Source organism: Corythoichthys intestinalis, chromosome 10 (genome assembly GCF_030265065.1).
Source record: "Corythoichthys intestinalis isolate RoL2023-P3 chromosome 10, ASM3026506v1, whole genome shotgun sequence".
NCBI classification, from domain to species: Eukaryota; Metazoa; Chordata; class Actinopteri; order Syngnathiformes; family Syngnathidae; genus Corythoichthys; species Corythoichthys intestinalis.
Window position 1 is genome coordinate 6,856,314 of NC_080404.1, and position 13,322 is coordinate 6,869,635.

The 13,322-nt window shown below is 42.9% G+C and overlaps 1 protein-coding gene across 9 annotated transcripts in view; it reads right to left on the reverse strand.

The window, feature by feature from the left end:
- The window catches only part of wdfy4 (WDFY family member 4), a 148,922-nt gene that overhangs the window by 74,544 nt on the left and 61,056 nt on the right, over positions 1–13,322 (reverse strand). For all 9 annotated transcript variants that reach the window (XR_009064644.1, XM_057848417.1, XM_057848419.1 and 6 more), the window contains 6 exons: positions 11,700–11,826; positions 11,439–11,590; positions 7,549–7,787; positions 7,336–7,457; positions 7,051–7,242; positions 901–1,010 (listed from right to left, as the gene is read on the reverse strand). Coding sequence is in view for 8 of the 9 variants with exons in the window: in XM_057848417.1 (XP_057704400.1) it covers positions 901–1,010; positions 7,051–7,242; positions 7,336–7,457; positions 7,549–7,787; positions 11,439–11,590; positions 11,700–11,826 (942 nt within the window). In the remaining variant the exon portion in view is untranslated. The remainder of the gene's footprint in view (positions 1–900; positions 1,011–7,050; positions 7,243–7,335; positions 7,458–7,548; positions 7,788–11,438; positions 11,591–11,699; positions 11,827–13,322) is intronic.

Genomic DNA, 13,322 nt, shown 5'->3' on the forward strand with positions numbered 1-13,322 from the left:
ACGTTGCTTCCGTGTCCTAACTCACCGCGGCTGATGGATTGTACCAACTCTCTCAATAACAGAAGGGTGTCCCTACAACTAGCACAACCAAATGGCACCACTTCGGGTCCGTTTTGCAGTAAAGGGGGGGGGGGGGGGCGGGGGGGGCTGCGAGTGACACCATCACTCGAAATTAATATATCGATATCTCAAAAACGATAGCCGCACAAACAAAAACTTTTACAGCACAAACTAGCAAAAGATGCTGCGCTGCATTCGCGTTTTTCTTTGGATTTCGGACACATCACATCTTTAGGTAAAAGTCAACAACCTGGCATATTTTCCCATTTTTATTCATAAAAACTGACCAAAAGTTGTCTAGAATGACTTACAAAAGACAAAAGTCACCTCCCCCCCTCAAGCATTACTTTATCTACAGGTATTAAGAAAATAAATTGGAGAGAGTGTGGCGTCATAATCCATCAAAGTACCCACGTTTCCTGAAGACAACATTGGCTGTCTCTCATAAACCAACACACCTTTTGGCCAATACACGGCCAAAAGTTTTGAAACTGGAAAATATGCAATTTGCAAAATATTTGAATGTGGAAACATTTTGAAACTGAAAAAAAAAAGAACTGAAAGTGAAAAAAAAAAACGAAGGTGAAAATTTGATCACCGAAAAACCCAAAAACTTAATATTCGGACCTGAAAATATTAACGTTGTAAGTGTTAAAATAAAACGTTTTTTTTTTTTTTTTTTTCTTTAGCTTTTGAAAGATTCAAGAAAAAAACCATTCAGTTTCAATTTGTTTTTTTTTTGTTTTTTCAATCATTTCTTTTTTTCAGAATACAATACCTTTGGCCTTTATTTAGCACCATAGTGTAGCATCTTGTTAATGAGTGGATGCAAGCGTGTACCTCCACTGTAACCGCCTCCTTGTCAAGCCTGCCTATAGCAATACGAACTGCATTGCTGATCACATCAAACTTTTTGTGTGCGCTGCCAGCCGCCGCTTGCTTCTGGTCCTCTGTTTGGATACACCAAAACACACAAAAGTGAAATCTCAAGTAGTACACAAAGTTAAAATGTATTATATGTATTATATATAACTGGGTCAGTATGACAAAACTGAGCACCTCATTTAGCCACAGGCTCTCCTTCGTCCTAACGGAAAAACAATTTTTTCCCTAAATGTATATTTAATATCCTTTTAGGTCATATTCTTGCAATAGTAAGAGCTATGTGTAGTAATGTGCAATATTCAAAAATCGATATGTGTTTTCTTGCCTTTTTCTTTACTCATATAGTGCCAATCCATTCTAGAATAACACAGTGGAACCTGTACTTACGAAATGAATTGGTTCTGGAAGTAGTTTCATAACTTGAAAATTCTGTAAGTTTTCCATGTACAGTAAATGTCCTAATCCATTCCAAGTCCCCCAAAATTTAGACATAAATCTTTTATAATGAATAAAAATTTATCAAAACATTTAACAAAAACATGTTACAATTATTGCAGAATAAACACAAAACAAGAGATGCACATTATGTAAAAAGGAAAAAAAACAAGAATAAAGAATAAAAGTTAATAGAAGAAGCATATTTTTCATGATATAAGTCGCAGTTTTATTCATAGTTTGGCTATACTATGGAGCAACTTATGTGTGAAATTATTAACACATTATTATATCATTTCACATGTTATTTTGGTGTTTTGGAGTGACACTGATGGTTTGGTAAACTTGTTAGCATGTTCTTTATGCTATAGTTATCTGAATAACTCTTAATAGCTATGTTACGTTAACATACCGACCACGTACGCATTTCGTTGTTCATGCATCATGTAACATTATTATAGTGTACACTTATTCAGCATGTTGTTCTCTATTGTATTTTTGTTTTAAATTGCCTTTCAAAATGACGTATCTGTTCTATGTATTGGATTTTATCAAGTCAATTTCCCCCAAAAATTCGACTTACACGTATACTTCGGTGCGACTTATATATGTTTTTTTTCCTCTTTGTTGGGCATTCTGTGCGACTCACAGTGTATCACAATAGTGAGTACACCCCTCGCATTTCTGCAGATATTTAAGTATACAGTATCTGTTCATCGGACGACACTGACAAAATGACACTTTGACACAATGAAAAGTTGTCTGTGTGCAGCTTTTATAATAAAGTTAATTCATTTTCCCCTCAAAATAACTCCAAATATAGCTATTAAAATCTAAACCCCTGGCAACAAAAGTGAGGACACCCCTTTGAAAAAACGTACATCCCTAAATGTCCAAATTGACTACTGCTTGTCATTTTCCCTCCAAAATGTCATGTGACTCGTTACAGGAGTGCTGTCAGCATTGCTGCAGAGATTGAAGAGGTGGGGGGTCAGCCTGTTAGTGCTCAGACCATATGGCGCACCCAGGAGGAAGCCTCTTCTGAAGACGGTACGCAAGAAAGCCCGCAAACAGTTTGCTGAAGACATGTCAACAAAGCACATGGATTACTGGAACCATGTCCTATGGTCTGATGAGAAGGGCGGGCTTTCTTGTGTACCATCTTCAGAAGAAGCTTCCTCCATGGGTGACAGCCATTCACACCAATTTAATGTAAAGTGCGGCGTGAAGGAAAAATGGAACAGCTCACCAACATTAACACCTCATCCCCACTGTGAAGCATGGTGGTGGCAGCATCATGATTTGGGGCTGTTTGCTGCCTCAGGGCCTGGGCAACTTGCAATCATTAATAGAAGAATGAATTCACAAGTTTTGCAGGAAAACCTGAGGCCGTCTGTCAGACAGTTGGTAAATGGTAAATGATGTTACACTTATATAGCGCTTTTCCACCTTTCTAGGCGCTCAAAGCACTTTACACTATCTCACCATCCACCTACTGGTGACGCAGCACCAGGAGCAACGTGGGGTTCAGTGTCTTGCTCAAGGACACTTAGACATGTTCATCAGGGCAGAGAATCGAGCCCACAACCTCTGGGTTGGGAGACAATTACTCTACCACTGAGCCATGCCACCCCAAGATAAAGCTTAAAGCTAAAAAGAGGATGGATGCAGCAACAAGATAATGATCCAAAACACAGACGTAAATTAACTTCAGAATGGTTTCAGAAAAACAAAATACACATTCTGGAGTGGCCAAGTTAAATTCCAGACTTGAACCCCATTGAGATGCTGTGACATGACCTAAAGACACCGATTCATGCCAGACATCCCAGGAATCTGACTGAACTACAGCAGTTTTGTACAGAAGACTGGACCAAGATTAGTTCCGATCGCTGTGCCAGACTAATCTGCAGCTACAGGAAGAGTCTGTTGAAGTTAAGGTTGCAAAGGGGGGTTAGGGCACTAAATATTAAATGTGATGGTTCACTTACTTACTCTTCCCATGGGCTCACCACCTGTGGGAGGGGCCAAAGGGGTCGGGTGCGTAGGGAGTTGGGCGGCAGCCAAAGGCGGGGGCCTTGGCGGTCCGACCCCCAGCTGCTGAAGCTAACTCTTGGGACATGGAATGTCACCTCTCTGGCAGGGAAGGAGCCTGAGCTGGTGTGTGAGGCAGAGAAGTTCCGACTAGATATAGTCGGACTCTCCTCCACACACAGCTTGGGTTCTGGTACCAATCCTCTCGAGAGGGGTTGGACTCTCTTCCACTCTGGAGTTGCCCATGGTGAGAGGCGCCGGGCAGGTGTGGGCATACTTATTGCCCCCCGGCTTGGCGCCTGTACGTTGGGGTTTACCCCGGTAGACGAGAGGGTAGCCTCCCTCCGCCTTAGGGTGGGGGGACGGGTTCTAACTGTTGTTTGTGCTTATGCACCGAACAGCAGTTCAGAATACCCACCCTTTTTGGAGTCCTTGGAGGGTGTGCTAGAGAGCACCCCCTCTGGGGACTCCCTCGTTCTACTGGGGGACTTCAACGCTCACGTGGGCAATGACAGTGAGACCTGGAGGGGCGTGATTGGGAGGAACGGCCCCCCCGATCAGAACCCGAGTGGTGTTCTGTTATTGGACTTCTGTGCTCGTCACGGTTTGTCTATAACGAACACCATGTTCAAACATAGGGGTGCCCATATGTGCACTTGGCACCAGGACACCCTAGGCCGCAGTTCGATGATCGACTTCGTAATCGTGTCATCGGACTTGCGGCCGCATGTTTTGGACACTCGGGTGAAGAGAGGGGCGGAGCTGTCAACCGATCACCACCTGGTGGTGTGTTGGCTCCGATGGCGGGGGAAGATGCTGGCCAGACCTGGCAGGCCCAAACGTATTGTGAGGGTCTGCTGGGAACGTCTGGCAGAATCCCCTGTCAGAAAGAGTTTCAACACCCACCTCCGGCAGAACTTCTCCCTTGTTCTGGGGGAGGTGGGGGACATTGAGTCCGAGTGGGCCATGTTCCGCACCTCCATTGTTGAGGCGGCCGATCAGAGCTGTGGCCGTAAGGTGGTTGGTGCCTGTCGTGGCGGCAATCCCCGAACCCGCTGGTGGACACCAGTGGTAAGGGATGCCGTCAAGCTGAAGAAGGAGGCCTATCGGGCCTTTTTGGCCTGTGGGACTCCGGAGGCAGCTGACAGGTACCGGCTGGCCAAGCGGACTGCGGCCTCGGCAGTCGCCGAGGCAAAAACTCGGACATGGGAGGAGTTCGGTGAGGCCATGGAAAACGACTTCCGGATGGCTTCGAGGAAATTCTGGTCCACCATCCGGCGTCTGAGGAGAGGAAAGCAGTGCACTATTAACACTGTGTATAGTGAAGATGGTGTACTGCTGACCTCGACTCGGGACGTCGTGAGTCGGTGGAGAGAATACTTCGAAGCCCTCCTCAATTCCACCGACATGCCTTCCTTTGAGGAAGCAGAGTCTGGGGACTCTGAGGTGGGCTCTTCGATCTCTGGGGTTGAAGTCACTGAGGCGGTTGGTAAGCTCCTCGGTGGCAAGGCCCCGGGGGTGGATGAGATCCGCCCGGAGTTCCTAAAGGCTCTGGATGTTGTAGGGCTGTCATGGCTGACACGCCTCTACAACATCGCGTGGACATCGGGGACAGTGCCTCTGGATTGGCAGACCGGGGTGGTGGTCCCCCTTTTTAAAAAGGGGGACCGGAGGGTGTGTTCCAATTATAGAGGAATCACACTCCTCAGCCTCCCCGGTAAAGTCTATTCAGGGGTGCTGGAGAGGAGGGTCCGTCGGGAAGTCGAATCTCGGAGGAGCAGTGTGGTTTTCGTCCCGGCCGTGGAACAGTGGACCAGCTCTACACCCTCAGCAGGGTCCTCGAGGGTGCATGGGAGTTCGCCCAACCAGTCTACATGTGTTTTGTGGATTTGGAGAAGGCGTTCGACCGTGTGCCTAGGGGAATCCTGTGGAGGGTGCTCCGGGAGTACGGGGTACCGAGCCCCTTGGTAAGGGCTGTTCGGTCCCTGTACGACCGGTGTCAGAGTCTGGTCCGCATTGCCGGCAGTAAGTCGAATTCGTTCCCAGTGAGGGTTGGACTCCGCCAAGGCTGCCCTTTGTCACCGATTTTGTTCATAACTTTTATGGACAGAATTTCTAGGCGCAGCCGAAGCGTTGAGGGGGTCCGGTTTGGTGACCTCAGCATTGAATCTCTGCTTTTTGCAGATGATTTAGTGCTGTTGGCTTCATCAAGCCGTGACCTCCAACTCTCACTGGAGCGGTTCGCAGCTGAGTGTGAAGCGGTTGGGATGAAGATCAGCACCTCCAAATCCGAGACCATGGTCCTCAGTCGGAAAAGGGTGGAGTGCCCTCTCCGGGTCGGGGATGAGATCCTGCCCCAAGTGGAGGAGTTCAAGTATCTTGGGGTCTTGTTCACGAGTGACGGTAGGAGGGAGCGGGAGATCGACAGGCGAATCGGTGCGGCGTCTGCAGTAATGCGGACGCTGCACCGGTCCGTAGTGGTGAAGAAGGAGCTGAGCCGAAAGGCAAAGCTCTCGATTTACCAGTCGATCTACGTTCCTGCCCTCACCTATGGTCACGAGCTTTGGGTCGTGACCGAAAGAACAAGATCCCGGATACAAGCGGCCGAAATGAGTTTCCTCCGCAGGGTGTCCGGGCTCTCCCTTAGAGATAGGGTGAGAAGCTCGGTCATCCGGGAGGGACTCGGCGTCGAGCCGCTACTCCTCCGCGTAGAGAGGGGCCAGCTGAGGTGGCTCGGGCATCTGGTTCGGATGCCTCCCGGACGCCTCCCTGGAGAGGTGTTCCGGGCATGTCCCACCGGCGGGAGGCCCCGGGGACGACCCAGGACACGCTGGAGAGACTATGTCTCTCGGCTGGCCTGGGAACGCCTTGGGATCCCGCCGGAGGAGCTGGTTGAAGTGGCTGGGGAGAGGGAAGTCTGGGCTTCCCTGTTAAAGCTGCTGCCCCCGCGACCCGACCCCGGAACAAGCGGAAGATAATGGATGGATGGATGGTTCACTTACTTATTTTTCCCCCTTCTGTCATTGTTTGCATACTATCCTCATTAAAATATGAAAACCTATAAATGTTTGAGTGGTTTTAGTTCAAGCATACACTTTTTTTTTCATCTGTGTGATTTTGAAAAAGATCAGATCACATTTGATGGTGATTCTATGCAGAAATGTGAGAAATTCCAAAAAGTACAGATACTTTTTCATTCCACTGTACGAGACTAATTGGGGGCCCAAGTGAGATCTTAGGTGATCATCGATTTTTTTTTTTTTTTTTTTTTTTACCGTATTACCTTGCTTCGCACATTTAACTTTTTTCATTTCTTTTTTTTTTTCTTTTTTTTTTTTTTTTTTTTGTTAAATACACTTGCAATGATGTATATTTTAAAATGTTTTTCTGGTACAATACAGTAACAAACACTGGTATTGCCGTGTAAGTTCAAACCAAAGTGTTCATGGAGACACGCTAGTGAGCTTAACGACAATCTAATTACTTCTCACATGGCTTCGGATGATATTTTATTCATGTTTTATGGTATCATATAACATACATCATGTAATATCTAATTTTAACCATGGCATAACGCATAGCAGTCCATCTTCATGTTTTTTGTTTGTAGTGTTATAATGATGCAAAAGAGCTCACCTAAGTACAGTAGCCAGATTTTGTGTGCCGTCTCCTCCCAGAGTGGGCTGATGTCGGTCATATTCACTGGTGCCGTCTGAGCACTGTGGCTGGCTGAGATCTCAATCTTGTGCGCTTCTTCAAGGGTGTGCCGTCGCTCAGCCATCACCTTGGACCAGCAGGCCTTGGCTAAGGACACTACATCTCTGTCATCTGAAACACAAATGCAGATTTGCCTCAAAAGCGCTAAAAAAAAAAAAAAGAAAGAAAAAGAAAAATGTGATGCTTTCGTGATATTTTCCATACCGCTGGGAAATGCTGCTCCTGATTCTATATTTACTTCATGTTGTGCTTTAGTGTAAAAGACGGTGGCTGAAACTTTCTTGCTGGGCACCCTTTGGGCCACACACATAAAGCCTTCCGGGTAACTTCATTTAAAAAACAAAAAAACAAACAAAAAAAAAAACAATAAATCAGTTTGAAATTAATGTGCAAATTTGTCCCTGCCCCACAGTTTACCTGCCAGATCCAATTAATAGCAGACAATATAGAAGACATGTGATAAAGTTGACATTTGAATTGTAGGTTGCCAAGACAACATCCCAGCGATCATTGATTGTTTCAAATGTCTTCACGATGCCCTCCAATTCCACTCTGGAATGTCTGGGTTGGGACAGGAAGTAGAGCAGGACCTTATTTGTGCAGGAGTAGAAAGCTGACACTGTTTTCTCTCTGTGAGCTTGTCCTCTTTCCAGGGCCTAAAGTATCGAGAAGTACAGTAGTACTGGTCAGAATTAAATGTCAAGAAGAAACTTAATCTTTCTACTCATGGAACAGAGTATGATGATTGTAGATTCAACCAACTAAACATGTGGTCACATTATATTTATCAAATATTTAACTTATTCATTCTGTGCCTTCAATGAAAAAAAAAAACAGAAACTCTATGATATATCAACACATTTTTTACTTTGGTTTTAATGTAGTTTAAGATACAGAAATCCAGAAAATCCAATAAACAGAACATTTGTTTTCCAACTTCAAAGTGCACTGGTTAGTAAACTGAATACAGTTAGTCCCCGGGTTACGAATGAGTTCCGTTCCTACGCTGGTGACATAAACCAAATTTCTGTGTAAATTGGAATTAACTCTTTAAGTAACCCAAAAAAAACCTATATGCAATACATCCAAAGTATTCTATTTTTGTAGTTTTGATGGAGGATACACTGCCCTCTGGTTGCAGCTTAAAGTGTGGCTGAACTGTCGACTTATGACTGAGGAGCAGACTCTCGTCTGACATGGATAAAGGACAGCTGCGCTCTGGTTTGGTCCACATAAGGCTGTAAGTTGTTTCAGCGAATATATGTTTGTGTATGCATTTGTAATTAAGTTTACAGCTACAGTTTGTGGAGTTACGTGTGAGCGATTTGCTATGAGAATTCTAAATACGTTAGCATTCATAGCATTTAAGCTATCTGACTTTTGTTAGGCAAATTAGGCTACTTTAATCTACTAAATTGACATATTGATCAGACTAGACGGGTGTTTGAAGACCAATTGGCTTGTGTCAAGTGCTTTATTGTTAAAATTTTTTAACATAAGTGGACATACCCTGCTGTCCAAAAGTATTGGCACCCCTGGAATTCTGTCAGATAATGCTCAATGTCTCCCAGAAAATGATTGCAATTATAAAAGCTTTGGTACTAATATCTTCATTTATTTTGCTTGCAGTGAAAAAACACAAAAGAGAATGGGGGTAAATCATTATCATTGTACACCCTTTGAGAAATCATGTGGTGCTTTTGTAATTTAACAGCACCTGTTACTTACCTGTGGCAAATAACAGGTGCTGGCAATAACTAAATCACACTTGCAGTGTTGCAGTAAAATTGATTAAATTTGACTCAACTGTGTCCTTGTGTGTACCACATTGAACATGGAGAAAAGAAAGAAGACCAAAGAACTGTCTGAGGACTTGAGAAGCAAAACTGTGAGAAAGCATGGGCAATGTCAAGGCTACAAGTCCATCTCCTAAGACCTGAATGTTCCTGTGTCTACCGTGCGCAGTGTCATCGATAAGTGTAAAGCCCTGTGGCTAACCTCCGTAGATGTTGACGGAAATGAAAAATTGACAAGAGATTTCAACGAAAGAGTGTGCAGATGGTGGATAAAGAACCTCGACTAACATCCAAACAAGTTCATGCTGTCCTGCAGTCCAAGGGTAAAACATTGTCAACCTGTCATCTATCCTTCGGCGTCTGAATGAAAAGGGACTCTTATGGTAGGATACCCAGGAAGACCCCACATCTGACCCAGCGACATAAAAAAGCCAGGCTGGAGTTTGCCAAAACCTACTTGAGAAAGCCAAAAACGACTTGGAAGAATGTTCTCTGGTCAGATGAGACAAAAGTAAAGCTTTTTGGGAAAAGGCATCAACATAGCGTTTACGGGGGGAAAAACGAGGACTTCAAAGAAAAGAACACGGTCCCCACAGTCAAACATGACAGAGGTTCCCTGATGTTTTGGGGTTGCTTTGCTGCCTCTTGCACTGGACGGTTTGACAGTGTCCATGGCATTTTGAAGTCTGAAGACTACAAATTTTGCAGCATAATGTAGGGCCCAGTGTGAGAAAGCTGGATCTCCCTCAGAGTTCATGGGTCTTCCAGCAGGACAATGACCCAAAACACACTAGAAAATGGTTTGAGAGAAAGCACTGGAGACTTTTCAAGTGGCCAGCAATGAGTCCAGACCTGAATCCCATCGAACACCTGTGGAGAGATCTGAAAATGGCAGATTGGAGAAGGTACCCTTCAAATCTCAGCGATCTGGAGCTGTTGGCCAAAGAAGAATGGTCTAAAATTTTCAGCAGAGCATTGTAAGAAACTCATTGATGGATACCGGAAGCAGTTGTTCGCAGTTGTTTTGTCTAAAGGTTGTGCTACCTAGTATTAGGCTGAGGTTTGTGTAAAATGATAATGATTTTTTTTTTTAATTCTCTCTTGTATTTTTTCATTGCAATATTACTACCAAAGCATTTGTAATTGCAGTCATTTTCTGGGAGAAATGGAGCATTATCTGACAGAATTGCAGGGGTGCCAATACTTTTGGCCAGCAGTGTGTGTGTGTTACAGCTTTACAAATTGTCAAACGCGAAAGAGGTAAAAAGCTTCAAAAAGGCCCATTGCCTTGTTTGATATCTGTAAATGTGTAAACAACTGAGTTTAGTGAGGACAGAACACGTCATATTAATAAAGCAAAGTAAAAAATAGGATACTGTGAGGTGCAATAAACTAATGTTTATGCGACAAAAAAAAAACCAAACACTGGAAACAAAATGGCAGACGAGACTACGGCATCGTGAAGTCGAAATCATGTTCATTGAGTACGTCGTAACCTGGGGACTAGCTGTACACCATAAACAGAGTTGGGTAGTAATGCGAGACATTTACTCCGTTACATTTACTTGAGTAACATTTCAAGAAAAATTTACTTCTAAGAGTTGTTTACTAAGCCATACTTTTTACTTTTACTTTAATAGATTTGTGACGAAGAAACGCGACTCTCGACTTTTTTTTTGCCACACTAGTCGTTACATTTTTTTTCTCTTTATTCTACATGCAGTAATAGATGTTACTTCTTTATTTTGCCAGTCGCCAGCAGTGGCTCAATCAGTTTCACCAATGAGATGTCGCAACAATAATCACATGACTCCATGGGACCAATCAGACTCAAGCTTGCCGTTCTACCATCACGCCGGCCTTTACAATCACGTGGCGTCTTTAAAGCCCCTTAAAAAATTAGGTATTTGACATAGAGCGTCGCCGTTAACATGACTAAAAAGCGTGGATTTTAATCTCTCTAACAGTTTTTTATCTGGAACCGATTGACCACGAAAAAACGGAGATATGATCCTTTTAGTTTCCTAAAAGAAACTGTTTTCTCCACTAGAGGGCACTCGTGCTCATTGGACGAATGATGCTTAATTTCTTCATTAATTTTGTAGATTTTTTTTTCTCTTGCTTGATTTCAATGTTGTTGTTTTTTTTGGTTTGTTTGTTTTATTTCTGTGTCTTAATCTGGTTATGTAAATTTTATAGTGCAGTATATAAAAACAGTTCCCACAGATAACTTCTTGCTGAGGAAAAAATACCATTGTTTAAAAAAAAAAATAATAATCAAACATCTTCAGCTGTTACTCATAATGTTACTCATTACTTGAGTATTCTTTTCACCAAATACTTTTTTACTTGAGTACATTATTTGGATGACTACTTTTACTTGAGTAATATTATTTTGAAGTGACACTGCTCTTATTTGATTCAAGTTTTTGACTACTGTACCCACATCTGACCATAAACATTTGGTCCAAAACTGTGTGTTTGTATAAAAAGCAGGAGTGCTTCTCTCACCACTACTATCTGATCAGCAAGGAAGTTGAGCAAACTTTCAGAGGCCCCCAGGAATGTTCCGTTGTAAAGTGCCTGTACCAGGACTTTACTGAAGAGCAACACATTGCCTATTAATGTGCACATCTGGCCTGCAGGTCTCTCCCCTTCAGAACCTTAATGATATATAGCATTGCAATACCATCATACATTTGAATACAGTTCAATAATACGTGAATAAATAAGTACATTTCAGAACACGGATCATTTATATGGTTATATTACATGGTGATAAAAGGTGAGTGTTGTTTTCTCTATCTTTGCTGAGCATGGATATGATGTCCATGATGAACTCCAGCAGCTCCGTCTGGAAACTCTGCCTCTGCTCCATTGAAGCTCCATCTGGGCAGAACTTTAATATTTATAAGTATTATTATATTTTAGAACTTCCTGCAACATGAGACTGGGAAACACTCAACACAGCCGTTATTCCTTTAATTGCATCTTTATCTGCATCACTCTGCGCTATTTATTCTGTAATTAAGCAAATAGTGGCACCTTCTGGAGAAATAATGGTTGTGCAGGGTCAACATGCAGTAAAGCGTGTACACCACACATGCTCCGTAATGATACAAGGGGGTAGGTTTGGTCTCACTGTTGGTAGGGCCATTATAACCTTAATCATAACTTGCATGTACACATTTTGCTGGGGACGGAACATTAATAAAACTAAACAGATTTGGTGAACAGCGGTCGAAGCTACATTTCTCTCCAATAATAACCTGATTAATTGATAGGCTTGATGATTGATGCAAAATAAATCCGTACTGACCTGTACTAACTTTCACATTGTAAATTTACAGTATAACGTCTTAATCTGTTAATTTTTCTTGAATCTAGTCGAATAATTTTCATCTTGTTTTGAATTTTAAAGGCTTGTTAACATATTAATGAGTCAGATTCTTCCACTTACTTTTAGTAAATATTACCATTTGTTCTTATAAAGCCTTTACATCTAAAGATTGGTCATTTTTCACCCAAACCCTAGAAAAAATGCTTTCAAATAATGGTTTGAACAATATCTATTCTTGAATTTAAAACATTTATTTTTATTTTTTTTCTTTAACCTGTCCTGTTCAGCTGCTTATCACAAAGAATGGAGAGTGTCCGATTGGTCTAAACCAGGGGTGTCCAAACTTTTTGCAAAGGGGGCCAGATTTGGTGTGGTAAAAATGTGGGGGGCCGACCTTGGCTGACGTTCTTTACGTAGAACAATATATTTAAGCAAATTTTAGCAAGCCATTCCTTGTGTCACATTTGCTTTATTATTTTTTTAAATTAACAATTTCAACAATCTCGCAACTAGCCTTTGTGGCGTTCTCTTTCGACTCTTGGGCTCTTGTGAAATACTGCTGCTGTAAAATCAAACTAGCTTCAAGTTGCTTCAATTTCTCTCTACGTATTTTCCCTATAATCTTGTCGTACATGTCAGTGTGTCTTGTTTGGTAATATCGCCTCAAATTGAACTCTTTAAAAGCAGTGACTGTCTCTTTGCAAATGAGGCAGACACAGTTGGTGCGTATTTTAGTGAAGAAATAGTCCAATTTCCACCTATTGTTGAAGCGTCGGCCGTCGCAGTCAACTTTTTTTTTGTTGATTGTCGCCATTTTAGAAAATTGGGAGTAAAGAGTCACACGGGGTAATGTTGCTTAGAGTGCTGCTGCCTTTTAGTGGGTAAATGAGGAGCAGCATTTAGTGTGTAAGTTACTTCATATGCTGGTAGCAGTACTGCTGACCAATTTATTAAGTGTGTGTGCGGGCCAGACGTTATTGATTTTATGACAGAGGCTGGGGGCCGGATGAAATTTGACCAACGGCCGCATTTGGCCCCCGGGCCGGACTTTGGAC